Raw genomic sequence first — 13,876 nt, forward strand, 5'->3', positions numbered from 1 at the left:
CACCTCCTCCATACACAAACATCTCCCTTACACACACTTCCCTCTACACACAAACCTCTCCCCTACACACACATACTCCTCCCCTACACACACGTCTTGTACACACAACCCTCTATACACACACATCTCCCTACACACACACACACACACACACACAGGATTTATACCTGATTTAATCAACTTTCCCCCACCCAACTTCCAAGCCTCACCTCAGCCTTCTTGGGCCCTTCCCAAAAAACCTGTTTCCTCCATCAATTAAAGGATATTAATGTAGCCCCAGGACAGTGGTGGGTCATCTTACAGATGAGGAAACTGAGGCACAGGGAGATTTGGTTTTTGTTTCTCCTTTCAAGTCACAAGGAGTGAGAGAGGATGTTTAACACAATCTCGATGTAGACATTATTTTCAGTTACATAACTAATGAAGAACCTTTGGTGTAGATTTGCCTTGAAAGTTATCAGCCAGGCAACAGTGGCTCAGGCCTCTAATCCTACCTTCTCAGGAGGTTGAGATCTAAGGATCCAGGTTTAAAACCAGCTCAAACCAGCTCAGGCAGGAAAAAGTCCAGGAGATTCTTATCTCCAAATTGCTACCAAAAAGCCAGAAGTAAAGCTGTGACTATGGCTCAAACGGTAGAGTGCTAGCCTTAAGCATAAAAACGCCCAGGGACATGGCCTAGGCCCTGAGTTCAAGCCCTAGGAATGGCACACACACACACACACACACACACAGAGTTCTCATAGCTAATAGGTGTCAACACTAGGGTTTAGGCCAAGGGAATCCATTGCCAGAGTTTGTACACTTAATCCTTGCACCATACCGCCTCTATCCAAGAACTAGTTTGTATATTTGTTATATGTCAGGTATATTCTAGTTCTGTAGATAAATCAGTGAACAAAACAAAACCTTCCCTCTCACGGAGCAAAAATTTAGAGGCAGTGGTAAGGCAGCGGAGGAGGTAATAAATGAAATGGATATGTAAATTATACATATGATGAAAAGTGACAGTGAAAAGTAAAGCAGGGAGGGGGCAGGGACTGCATGCTAGGGTGGGGGTGAGTGTTGCAATTTATTTATTTTATTTATTTATTTATTTTTTGGCCAGTCCTGGGGCTTGGACTCAGGGCCTGAGCACTGTCCCTGGCTTCTTTTTTTTGCTCAAGGCTAGCACTCTTCCACTTGAGCCACAGCGCCACTTCTGGCCATTTTCTGTATATGTGGTGCTGGGGAATTGAACCCAGGGCCTTGTGTATACAAGGCAAGCACTCTTGCCACTAGGCCATATCCCCAGCCCCTGAGTGTTGCAATTTAAAATAGAGTGATCTGAGAAAAATTTATGGAAATCTTTGGACTAACACTTAATGAGTGCAAAAGTTACAGAAACATTCCCTTCTGCAGTATAGAAGCTCCACTTCTGCTAACTCAGAGTTTCTAGAGACGGGGTCCTGACATCTGTATTTACAAACACAGCTCTCCTATGAATCAGGTGCTCCGCAAAGGTTGGTGGAATCTTCAGATCATGGTCTAACAGAATATTCTTTCTGAGAACCAGAGTTAGTGAGCAAGAGATCTTAGAGGCGACTTTGCTCTGCTTACACAGAGATTTGTGAGCAGAACTAGAATGAGACATCAACTCTGGTGGTTCTCAGACCAGTATGCTCCTCACTTGGCATATGAACGCAGAGCCTTGCCTAGGAAGCATGTAGAGCGAATGGGTGACCTGAATAAATTAATGGGTAGCTAAGAAATGTTTGCCACTCTATTTTAGGGGTATCATTACCACTTCCAATCCTTGCTTTTAACCTGTGAATACTTAGGCCTTACCCTCAGCATGATATTGGAGATATTGTTCGTTTTCAAGGTCATGAGCCCATCTTTGGTGAATCACAGTAACCGGAGCTTGGACCTAACAAGTTTGTGTTGACTTAGGAACCTTACATGGTGAGAGTCAATGAAATTTGAACTTGACTGCCACAAGGCTGGGAGTTTGTGGCCTTTTTCCCTCTGTTGGCCTAGAGGAAAGGTTGACACCCACTAGTATGAGCTAGAGAAAAATACTTCATTAATGACTAATGTCAGTTATTCTGGCACTTAGCATGCAAGTTATTTTCATAAAGTCATCTCAAGTGTCTCAGTGTCTTCTGATGTTGAGTAGAAATGGTACTGCTATTCACTTTGTGAAGTTGTTCAGATTAAATAAGATATCAAATATTCGTGTGTGTGTGCGTGTGTGTGTCTGTGTCTGTGCTAGCACTGGGGCTTGAACACAAGGCCTGAAATGTCCCTTAGTTTTTCACTCAAGACTAGTGATCTACCAATTGAGCCACAGCTCCCCTTCTGGCTTTTTGATGGTTAATTGGAAATAAGAGTCTCATGGACTTTGCTGCTTAAGCTGGCTTTGAACCTGAATCCTCTGATTTCAGCCTCCTGAGTACCTAGGAGCCACTGATGTCCAGCCAAAATCATATTTATGCTTTTTTTTTTAAAGATAGAGTCTCACTATGTTGCCCAGGCAGGCCTTGATCTCCTGGGCTCCAGTTATTCCCATCTTTAGTATCTTAGATGGCAAGTGTAGACAACCATACCCAAATATACTTATATTTTTGAAAGCTGTTACTACTACTCAGATATTAGATGTTTTGATTCAGCCTCTCAGTAAACTTCTAAAAGGCAGAAATAGAATATATTGCATTTCTTATTGCATTCATTATTATAAACCAAACCTGATCTAACCTGCCAAATGGAAACAATGCACCTTATCCTGCTTCCCCTAGAGGCTGGGTCCTCACTGGAAGTAGTAACTCTGAAGGACCTCAGTATACTGCAAAAAGCTATACAAAGGAGAAGAACTGGTGTAATTACTACTATTAACAGCAGCGCTTTGCCCTTACAGATGTATTTAAGCAAAGGTCCAGATGGTACAAATGCACACAGTCCCTGAGACTTAACTTTTTTCCACCGTCTCTCCGGAGCAAGCAGCCTTAGTGGGTTTTGATAAGCTCCTTTTTAATTTGCGTGGAAGTCACGCAAGTTGGTTCGGGCAAGATGTGTTTTAAAAATCGAAGGATTGACACACAGCATCCAAGTGCAGAGTGGAGGACCCTTTAAATACTGGGACGGAGGGGCGGGCCGTTGTCAGGAACGCGGCCGGGGACGCGTGGTTGCCAGGAAGTGACGTCAGACGGCGTCCCACGATGGAAGACTTGCTGGATTTGGGCGAGGATCTGCGCCGCGACTCGGCGTTCTCCGTGAGGACGGATGAGGGGAACTTGGGGCCCGGCGAGGGAGGGTGGGGAGAAGCGACCCCGCTGGCCCGGCTGTCCGGTGGTGCCTCCGTCCGATCCCGGGCGGTAGGGCCGGCGGCCCGACGTCGCCCGGCCGGGGCCCGGCCCTGGCGGCTTCTCGCCCCGCCCTCAAGGCCCCCGAGGCTCCTCCGTTGCCAACGCGGGCTGCTTGCACTCAGATCATCCGAAAGTAGAAAACAGACCGTGTCCCCGCCTGCTCTGGGGACCACGGGAGGTTTCTGGGCCGGGAGCCGCAAGTGCGAACCTCCCGTGTAACCGCCGGATCCGGGGGAGGGGTGGTGGTGCCGGGAGGGTTCGGGACCAGACCTTTGCTCTGGCTCCCCATCCCAGAGTTTTCCCTTGGGCCTGCTCTCTCAATTCCAGAAGTTCTTGTCTCTTGTCAAAGCTGCCAGCCTTTTTGGCACTGCGAGGAGGCCTGGGGGAACGTCTTTTCTTCCCTGTAATACCCACACCCTCTAGGGAGATGGGGGTAGCCTCACTTTCATGGTTAGAAATCATCAAGTCAAGATTTAGAATGATTTGTAATGTAGAGGAGATATTAGGCCCTGAAGTCATATAGAGTAAAGAACTGTTACAAAGCTTTAAAAAACAAAAAAACAGAAACGCCTACTTTCCCGGAGCCTTAGTTTCCTTGTGCCTGGAATAGACATGTTGCTATGAAGATGCATGCCTGGAAAGCACTTAATACAGTGCCAGATGTGTGTGAAGTTATCAGAAGAGCTTAGCTGTTGTTGCCTCCCACAACGATTGACTCTAGGATAGTCAGTGAATAATAGAACTTAATTCCAGACCTGAATTCAGTGTTTTCCTTCCTCCATCACAACTCCTGTCAGGCCTCTATGACTTTTTTTTTTTTTTTTTTTTTTTTGCCAGTAACTGGGGTTTGAACTCAGGGCTTGGGCACTATCTCTTAGCTCTTTTGCTCAATACTGTTGCTCTATTACTTGAGCCACAACTCCACTTCCAGCTTTTTTTGTGTTCAATTGGAGATAAGAGCCTCAAGGACTTGAATGCCCAGGCTGACTTCAAACCATGATCCTCAGGTCTCAGCCTTCTGAGTAGCTAGGATTACAGGGATGAGCCACCAACGCCAAGGTATAGCCATTAAAGTTAGTCAAGATTGCAGTCACTAAAAGATTGGGCCACAGGATGGGCCTTTAGTATCTGCTGTGAAACTTTGCAAATGTTTTAAAGTTCTGGGATAGCATTGGGTGTCTGTCCTCCAAGGTACCCGAGGGGAGCACCTCTCCCAGGGATGGACAAATTAGAGAATAAAGTACCCTATTTGACTAAGGAGAACATGGAAGTCACCAGACCTTTCTAATACATGAACTTTTCTACTCTCTGAGGCTATGGACGTATTCATTCTTTTCCATAAATGTATATTGAGCCTTACTCTGTCATTCATTGACCTAGGCAATAGAGAAACAGCAGTGACCAAAACATGGGCCTCCTGTCCTTAGTAGAAGAAAATAGGCAATAAACAGACTGTCTTCAAATTACATAAAATTAGGTTGTAAGGTGTTTTTGTTTTAATTTTAATTTAATTTTTTTAACCTGTGGCCTTTATTTTTTTACAGGGGCTTCAAAATGTTTAAAACCTTAAAACACATGTCAGTTATTAGAGCTTTAGTAAACAACGATTAGAGGCATCTTTGAGGTTTTTACACAACACTATATGTTGTATGTCATATTTAGATACTACAGCAAATGGAAAATGGGAGCTTTGGGTGAAGGGATAGATGTTGTGTGCCTTGAGAAAAGAAAGAAGTTGCTTGTTATCAGGAAGATTTATTTACTTATTATTTTAACTGCTTACTGTCTTTTCCCCTGTAACCTAAACCATTGACATTACTCTTTGAAGTGGTAACTCTGTATTAGACGTGTTATGTAATTCCCATGAAACTCTTCATTGTTCAGTCACACTGCCCTCTACCCTGTTTTGAGAGAGGGTCTCACTACATAACCAAGGCTAGCCTAGAACTTATGATCCTCCTGCCTCAGCTTCCTGGGATCACGTGTAGCCTTTTTTTTTTTTTATGCACATGTCACCTTTTTTTTCCTCTTTGAACATCTTCAAACTGAAATTTCAGCAGGCACAGTAGAATGATGTTCGAAGAAGACTTTGCTCTTGGATTCATGTCTGCCACTGAAGCACCTTCCTGGGCCTCCGTTTCATTTGTAAGATGGAACCTGTTCCTGTCACTGTCAGTGATATGAGAACAAACAGCAACACTAAATGAGATCTAAAAGTATTTGTAGTAATGTTTTGTTGCTGTTGTTGTTTTTTAGCAAACAACCAAAAATATTTTAACAACCTACTAGTGTGTCTCAAAGTTTTGTTTAGGTGCTAGGGAGGGGTTGAGGCATGGCCTCTACCCATGAGGGTTTTGAGAAAGCCCAGATGTAGCTCATCAGAGAGTGACAGAATTTCCACGTGTCCTGGTTTGCAGAGGTGGTGTCTCAGTACTCTTATTGGTTTCCTTTTGTGTCTGTAAATTGGAATCCTGTTTATGTATTTCCACACAATGTTTCTGTATTTCTCTGGGGTCTGTTGCCAGAGGATTCGGGAATCCTCTCCCAAGGCCAGTTTAGTAAGTATTTTAGCTGTGGTATGAGGCCTTCCTAAAATCCTGATTAGGGATGTGGAAGCTTTTACCATCTCTCTCTGATCTGTGGCATGAGGTCTTTGCTAGGCTAAAGGTATCTTAACTGCATTCTTTTTTGGGGGGGGGAGGGGGGGAGCTGGTCCTGGGCCTTGAACTCAAGGTTTGGGCTCTGTCCCTGAGCCTCTCTGTGCTCAAGGCTAGCACTTTACCACTTGAGCCCCAGCGCCACTTCTGGCTTCTTTTGAGTAGTTTATTGGAAATAAAGCATCTCACGGTTTTTCCTGCTCGAGCTGGCTATGAACCGTGATCCTCAGATCTCAGTCTCCTGAGTAGCTAGGATGACAGGCATGAGCCACTGGTGCCTGGCTTAACTGCATTCTTAAGTAGAAAAGTGACTTTCTTTTGCCATCCCAGTAGGTGTTAAAAAGTAAATCATGAGCCCATTTGGTACCTAGTTTTAAGGAGTTGGAACACTTTCTATGAATGTATCCAAGTTATTCAAATACCATTCTCCATCATGTCATCCTAAATCTGGTCCTTGCTTACCTTCCCAGAATTACCATCCTCATAGTGGTTTAAATAACATTTGATCAGCATCAGTGTTACCCTTTGTCTCTCTTTACAGGGTGCCAAGATGGGTCGCCGAGCTCAACAAGAGCCAGCTCAGTCTGAGGACTATTTCAGTAACAATAATTCTTCATTCACTCTGACTGGAGAGGTAAGTGCTAAAAAACAAACTAGGTGTATCACTCAAGAGGGGAGCTCTTGCGGCTGGGAGCTCTGAGTTTAATCCTCAGTATACAAATAACCAGTGCAGAAATGCTCTTTAAGAGCAAGTGATTTGTCAATGAAAAAAGATTTGATATTCCATACTTCTCTTGCATGCCAGCCCGTCCTCTTATCTTGGTTTTGGAATTCTCTTCCTTGACATTTGTCCAATTAGCAGGAAGTGAAAGAGGAACAACTTTTTTTTTTTTTTTTTTAGGACACTAGTTTCTACACTATATTCTTGGTGTAGAACTTTTTAATTTTAGCTGCAGCAAGGGTCTGGGCAGCTTCAAAACACAGTCACAATTCAGGCTTTAATTTCTAGTGGGGGATGCAGGTGATGAGGTTGGATTATATGTTTGCTTTCATCAGGGACCTGTGTTTTCTGTGGTTTGCCGAAAGGGCTTATTTACTGGCCCTGCTTTCCTGGAAACTTGCTAGTGGCCAGGAGTTATGGGAAGAGTCATACAGCTTCTTTGAGAAGGGTGGGTGAGACAGATGACCAGTATTATTACCAGGACACTCTTTTACTCATAGCTTCTTTTTACTTTCTTCTATTTTAAAAATCTGCCTTTTAGGGCTGGGAATATGGCCTAGTGGCAAGAGTGCTTGCCTGGTATACATGAGGCACTGGGTTCGATTCCTCAGCACCACATATACAGAAAATGGCCAGAAGTGGCACTGTGGCTCAAGTGGCAGAGTGCTAGCCTTGAGCAAAAAGAAGCCAGGGATAGTGCTCAGGCCCTGAGTTCACGGCCCAGGACTGGCCAAAAATTAAAAAAAAAAAAATCTGCCTTTTATGAGTCAACTTGAAGGCCATTCCTTCCTTCTGTTAGTTCTCCTTGACTTCTGCTGTCTGACTTGGGCCTCCCTCTTGTTGCTTCCTTAGTACTAGGCCCATGATATACTCATTGGCTGTCTGCCCTGCATGACAGCGAGTCCCTAGATAATAGGAAACCTGGCTTCCGGGCTGTCTAACTCACTGGCCCATAGTTGGTTTCCAACAGATGAGGGGATCCATGGCTAGAAGCCTGACAGACAAAGCCAGGTTCATGAGCAAGCTGGGTGGTGACACAGATGCACTGAACTTGCATATCAAGTATGTAGGAATCCTCTTCACTTTTGTAGCAAGTAAGCTCTTCATAGGGCCCTGCCAGTTTGTCTTTCTACACTTTTGTCACTTACTATGTAAATATTGGGCATAGCAAATCATCAGTAGTAACAATGCCATCCTGCCAAAACTGGCGACCGCCTCTTGGCCTCGTGACCCTAGGGGGCACACTGTGGTGGAGGTACTGGAAACTGCGGGGCAAGCGCCTCTTCCAGAGGCTACTTAGCTACTTAGTGAAGCTGGCTGATGCTGTGGGCAAATAGATCACTGTGGTGGGTGGACCAACATGTTTCAAGAGAGGCTGGCAGTCTAATCCTTGAAGGTTTGTTATCATTGTTTTGTTGCTTTTTTTTTTTTTCTGGTCCTGGGGCTTGGACTCAGGGCCTGGGCTCTGTCCCTGAGCCTCAAGGCTAGTGCTCTGCCACTTTAGCCACAGTGCCACTTCTAGCTTTTTCTGAGTAGTTACCTGTTCCACCTGGCTTCAAACTGTGATCCTCAGATTTCAGCCTCCTGAGTAGCTAGGATGACTGATGTGAGCTACCAGCACCCAGTTTGTTGCTTTTTGTATGTGTGTATGTGTGTGTTTGGTGCCGGGGATAGAACCCTAGGTCTTGTACATGATAGGCAAGCACTCTGCCCCTGAGCTCTACTCCTAGCTTAGTCCAAAGTGTTAGATGAGAGCAACACATTTTTGTCAGTTGTCACTCATTGTGAAAGTTATCAAGTGATCTAGTTTTGGCCAGAGGGTTGTTGATTTGTGACTCACCCCCCCCCCCCCATTATTGTACTTAATACATTATATTGTCTTTCACTTGTTTTGATGCCTCTTTCCCTTATGTGAGTTTCTGAAATGCAGAAGGTGTATCTTATTGCTCTATCCCCTGGTTTATCATAGTACCTGGCACAGTACATGGCATAGATGTGCACTTACAACTGCCAAGGGGATGTGCAAAGTGCCCAGTATATATGTTATATATTAGAAGCTGAGTAAGAATATTACAGGGTGAGGGCTGGGAATATGGCCTAGTGGCAGAGTGCTTGCCTTATATACAAGAAGCCCTGGGTTCAATTCCTCAGCACCACATACATAGAAAAAGCTAGAAGTGGCGCTGTGGCTCAAGTGGTCGAGTGCTAGCCTTGAGCAAAAAGAAGCCAGGGACAGTGCTCAGGCCCTGAGTTCAAGTCCCAGGACTGGTTAAAAAAAAAAAGAATATTACAGGGTGAGGGTTGGCCAGATAGTGAGTCATGAGAGGCACAGTTGGGGAAGGGGGATGATGTTGTAAAGCGGGTCTTAGGGGAACCTTAGCTTTAGTAGTCTATGTCCTTAAAGAGAAAAGGACTCAAGCCTGAAATCTTGGCTACTCAGGAGACTGAGATCCAGAGGATGGAGGTTCAAGACCAACCTGTCTGCTAGATTCTATCTCCAAACTAATGAGCAAAAAGCTGACAGATACTTGGGAGACTGAGGCAGAAAGACTGTGAGCTGGAGCCCAGCTTGACCTACACAGTGAGGCACCATCTCCAAATACAAGAGAGAAGGAGGAGAAGTAAACGACTGGCTTACTGGAAGCCTTGCCGTGGCTTTTCTGGTCATTTCACCCTGTTCCCTAGGAATCTAGGTGAATATTCTGGCATTCTTCCATTCATCCTATCCTTCATTCATTTATTCGTAAGTATCCAGCTTATTGAGAGCCAGATATCAACGAGTAGAATTCAAGGATCAAAAGAGACAAATTCCTTTGCCATAATGGAATTTACATTCCTGTGGCGACTGGCAAGCCAGAGACAAATTAAAATTCCACTTAATTGTGAAGGAGGTTAGTGGGTAGGTGAGCAAGCCTAGGATGAACCAGGATGTCCAAGAATGATTAATAGTTCTTGAAGCCTTAGGTGACCCTCATACCCAAGGCAGCTCCCAAGCTGAGTTCAATGAGCCTTATTTACCTGCCATTCCCTTCCCTGGTTTCCCAGGTGAGATTCAGGGCAGTGAGCATTCAGTTCTACTTACAGACTGGGATATTCCTTTCAGGGTTTCAGGAAGACCAGCTTATTTTTCTTTTGGAGACTCAGAGCCACAATACTTTTCTAGGAGGACATGATGAAAAGTCATTCTGTTCCTTATCCAGCTGATGCCCCTAGAAAAGCAAACTGCCTTTTGGGATTCCAGGGTGCCAGCCTTTCCTTCCTGGGCTAAGTGAGGTTTGAAGCAACATGGGCAGTCTCCCACAGGGCCAGATGCTCACTTGGCTGTGTGTGACTTTGACTGTTTCTTTCTAAAATTAGATCCCAAGACTTGTGTGTGTGCCCATTTACATTCTGACTCTGAGTACATTACTTAATATGTTTATTTTTGTCCTCTTGCTGTCTTTATTCTCTGTGAGGATATTCATGAACATGTAAATGTAGTACCTGGTTACTTTTAGAGTGAAGTAGAAATTATATTCAAATAGTTATTTTAAGTCGAGATAGTGGACTTGGGAGCTCTGGTGAAGACGCAGAGAGAACACAGGGCTTGGCATCAAAAGATCATGGCTCTGCTTAAGTCCACTAATCTCAGGAATCCTCTATTTTCATTATCTATCAAATAATGAAAACAATACCCACTAGATTGATATGTAGATTGAATGAGATGCGCATTTAACTGTAATAAACTGAGAAGCCATGACAAGCATTCATCCATTCAATAAATGAGTGCATGGATGAGTCTTTGGAGAGTGCTTTGCTGTTTTTATTGAGGGCTGCTACTCATTTATCCCGTAGGTTGGCAAGTCTTGAGGAACAGTTTCAAGCTTTCTGGCTGCAGTGGGCATTCTGTAGGAAGAATATACCAGGCAGGCTTCAGGGTCATGCAGGCCTGGGCTGACAGGCGGTACATTCATTATACCTGTGATTGAGCAAGTTAATCAATCTCTATGACTTGGTGTCCTCACTGGTAAAATAAAGATAACAAGATCGCACATCTCATAGGGTAGCTGGCAAACATAATGAGTTGATACATGGAAAGCCCTGAACATTGTGGTACATGACTGCTCAGTATGTTTCTAAAACATCATTCTTTCACTAGACCTTCTGGTTATTTAAAAAGCTACTAGTTTTCTCTTTTAATTGTAAAGCTTGAAGGCTTTTAGGCTGAAGTTAGCCTTCAGTCATCTATGCTTGATTTGTGCAGAGTTTAAAAATTTAGTTAACATTTAGAATTTGGAAAATTTACAGAATTATTCAGATTTTGGTGTCCACGTGAAAATCAGTAGTTCTCACCCATTAGGATTTCCTTTGTAGTGACACTTGGCTGGAATTTGCTGGTGGTACTACCTAGGTGCTAGGCAAGTGTTTTAAAATTGAACTATACTACTGTTCCTCCCCCCTCCCATTTTTTATTTTTTGCCAGTTCTGGGGTTAGAACTCAAGACCTGGGAGCTGTCCCTATGCTTTTTTATTCAAGGCCATAGCTCCTTCTGGCTTTTAGATGGTTAATTGGAGATGAAAACCTCACAGACTTTTCTGCCCTAGACTGAATGGCAGTCCTCAAATCTCAGCCTTCTGAATAGTTAGGATTACAGGCATGAACTTCCAGCACCAGGTTTACTTCTAGCCCTTTATTAAAAAACACACACAAAAAACAAGCTATTTTGTGCAAGATCTTACCCAAGTTGGCCTCAAACTTGTGATCCTCCTGCCTCAGTACCATGTCCTTCTTGACATACACCTAATCACATTGATTTATTTGATCTACCTAGCTCCTATTTCCCCTTAAGTTTAAAACTTCTGCTCTCTTAGAATGGATTTATTTTCCAGTATTTTTCCCCATCTACTAGGGCCGAGTCTGGCTCCATACGTCAGAAACTTACCTCCAGTACTTTACTGAAATAGAAGTAATTTTTTCCTCATATAGCAAGGAATGTGTACAGAAGTATGTGTAGTCACTGCAGGATGACCTGTCATCCTGGTCCCTTCTAGCTTCCAGCTCTGTCATTTAGAGCTTATGATTTTGTTATTCATGGTTGTAAGATGATTGGTAATTGTCCAGGGTTTAGGAAGGACTAGAGTTGAAAAGCTCAGGGCACATACCAATTAAATGTGCCCTTTGTCAGGAAAACAGTAGCCAGAGATCTCACTAAGTAGATGTCTGGTTAAAACCACCTTGACTTTCAAGGGACCTTTTAGCCAGGACAGAGTTGGTCTCATAGATACCACTCCAAGTGTGTTTTTACCTGACACATTGCTCTACCATAACTAGACTTTCTTGGTAAAAGGGAGTAGCTGTTGAATAGGCAATTCAAAACTGACATGATTTTGTGTGTGTGTGTGTGTGTGTGTGTGTGTGTGTGTGTGTTTCCAGTCCTTGGGCTTGAACTCAGGGCCTGGGCACTGTCCCTGAGCTTCTTTTGCTCAAGGCTAGCACTCTACCACTTGAGCCACAGCGCCACTTCTGGCTTTTTCTGTTTCTGTGGTACTGCAGAATCGAACCCAGAGCTTCATACATGCTAGACAAGCACTCTACTGTTAAGCCACATCCCCAACCTGATGATTTTTTTTTAATATCTAGAATTTATACAAAGATTTTTTCCATACAGTTGAATAAGAAAAGGAAGTATTTTTAGTGGCTTATTTAAAAAAAATTGTCTCTGGTGTTTTAAATTTCAAATTTGATGGAGCTCAGAGGAAACACTGTGTCCTGGGGTACAGGATACCTGAGGGAGTTGCCCTGTGACCTGTCTCATAGGTGTCTGCAATATGTAATGTTCTCTAAGGCAAGCAGCTCTGAGTGTTATACTGGGTTTCTCTACCTAAGCAGAGCTTCTATTGATACAAATGATTCTGCTATTACATAAATCATTCCTTTAAGAAAGAACCCAAATATTTCTTACCCATAATGATATATTATACTGAGTTTAGGCAAAAGTAATTTTTGATCTTTCGGGTGAGCATTTCTCATTGGTTGTAAACCCCTTTTATATTTGTTTGTTTGTTTATTTTTGTGCCATTTCTGTGCCTTGAACTTGACCTTGCACTTGGCTTTTCACCCAAGGCTGGTACTCTACCACGTAAGCCACACTTTCACTTTTAATATTAGCATTTATTTTGTAGATTTTTTTTTGTTTATAACAATAACTGCTACACTGTAGCAGTTGCTGCCTGTCTGTTAAAAGGATGCAGCATGCTAGTTAAGCCTTAAGTGGTGGCTCTTGAAGTAGGTATATTATCATCTAATTGACCTGTGAGGTCATTGGGACTTTAAGGCCTTAGGTAACTTGTTTAGTCACTCAGCTGATCTCTGACTTAACCACTACCTGACCTCTCCTACTTGGCAGATAAATGCCCAGGCCTCCATGGAGAAAAGGCCTTTGGAGGGAGCAGGAAGATTCTGGGTTTTTCTCTTGGACCCTTTTGCAGTGGGGTTGAGTTCTTACTTGGTCACCCTTATTCGTCCAACTGTCAAGAGCACTGTTTGAGTCACAGCTGTTCCTTTTCTCCCTCATGCCCTCGGTGTTCCTCCGAGGACACAGAGCTGAAAGTTCGCCAGAATCTCTTGCAGGAATCTGAGAAATGCTGCTGGACTCATGTTCCCAAATTAGGCCAATTTCCTCATCCTCGGCAGCTTCCCTGAGCCGGAGCTCCCTCAGTGCCTTGCATTACGTCCCTCACTCTCTGCCTTTCCCTCACTGGTCTGCCAGGCGGGCAGTTATTTTCAGCCCAATAGGGTTATCTGCTGACCCTTTTTGGTGACATTTTCTTCTTTCTCACAAAAATAACTCTCTTGATTGGTCACATTTTTCAGCCTTTTTCGTAGTCCCTCTCCACCCAACTACATTGAAGGATGCTTCGATAACATTGCTGAAGAGGGATGTGGGGAATTTGATTTGGAGCTGTTCATAAGGAATGCATTTTCCACACTTCATATTTATGTCATGCTTTACATGTTTTAGTTTTGAACTGTCCATTGGGGTGGCCAATGCATATCACTGACCCATCCGTAGGGCTGGCCACTGTGCGGGAGGGAATGTCGTTTCAGGACAAAACATCTCAAGAAGCTCCTCCGGTACCAGCTGTGGTCTAGGCTCTTTGAATGCCTCAGGACAATG

At 43.8% G+C, this 13,876-nt stretch overlaps 1 protein-coding gene across 1 annotated transcript in view; it reads left to right on the plus strand.

Moving 5' to 3' along the window:
- The first annotated feature begins 3,182 nt into the window (after nt 1-3,182).
- Nucleotides 3,183-13,876, plus strand: part of Ift43 (intraflagellar transport 43) — a 74,853-nt gene continuing 64,159 nt past the window's right edge. The window contains exons 1-2 of the mRNA XM_048362163.1: nt 3,183-3,248; nt 6,540-6,632. Of these exons, the coding sequence (XP_048218120.1) occupies nt 3,195-3,248; nt 6,540-6,632 (147 nt within the window). The 5' untranslated portion in view covers nt 3,183-3,194. The remainder of the gene's footprint in view (nt 3,249-6,539; nt 6,633-13,876) is intronic.

The sequence above is a fragment of the Perognathus longimembris genome, chromosome 14 (genome assembly GCF_023159225.1).
Source record: "Perognathus longimembris pacificus isolate PPM17 chromosome 14, ASM2315922v1, whole genome shotgun sequence".
NCBI classification, from domain to species: domain Eukaryota; kingdom Metazoa; phylum Chordata; class Mammalia; order Rodentia; family Heteromyidae; genus Perognathus; species Perognathus longimembris.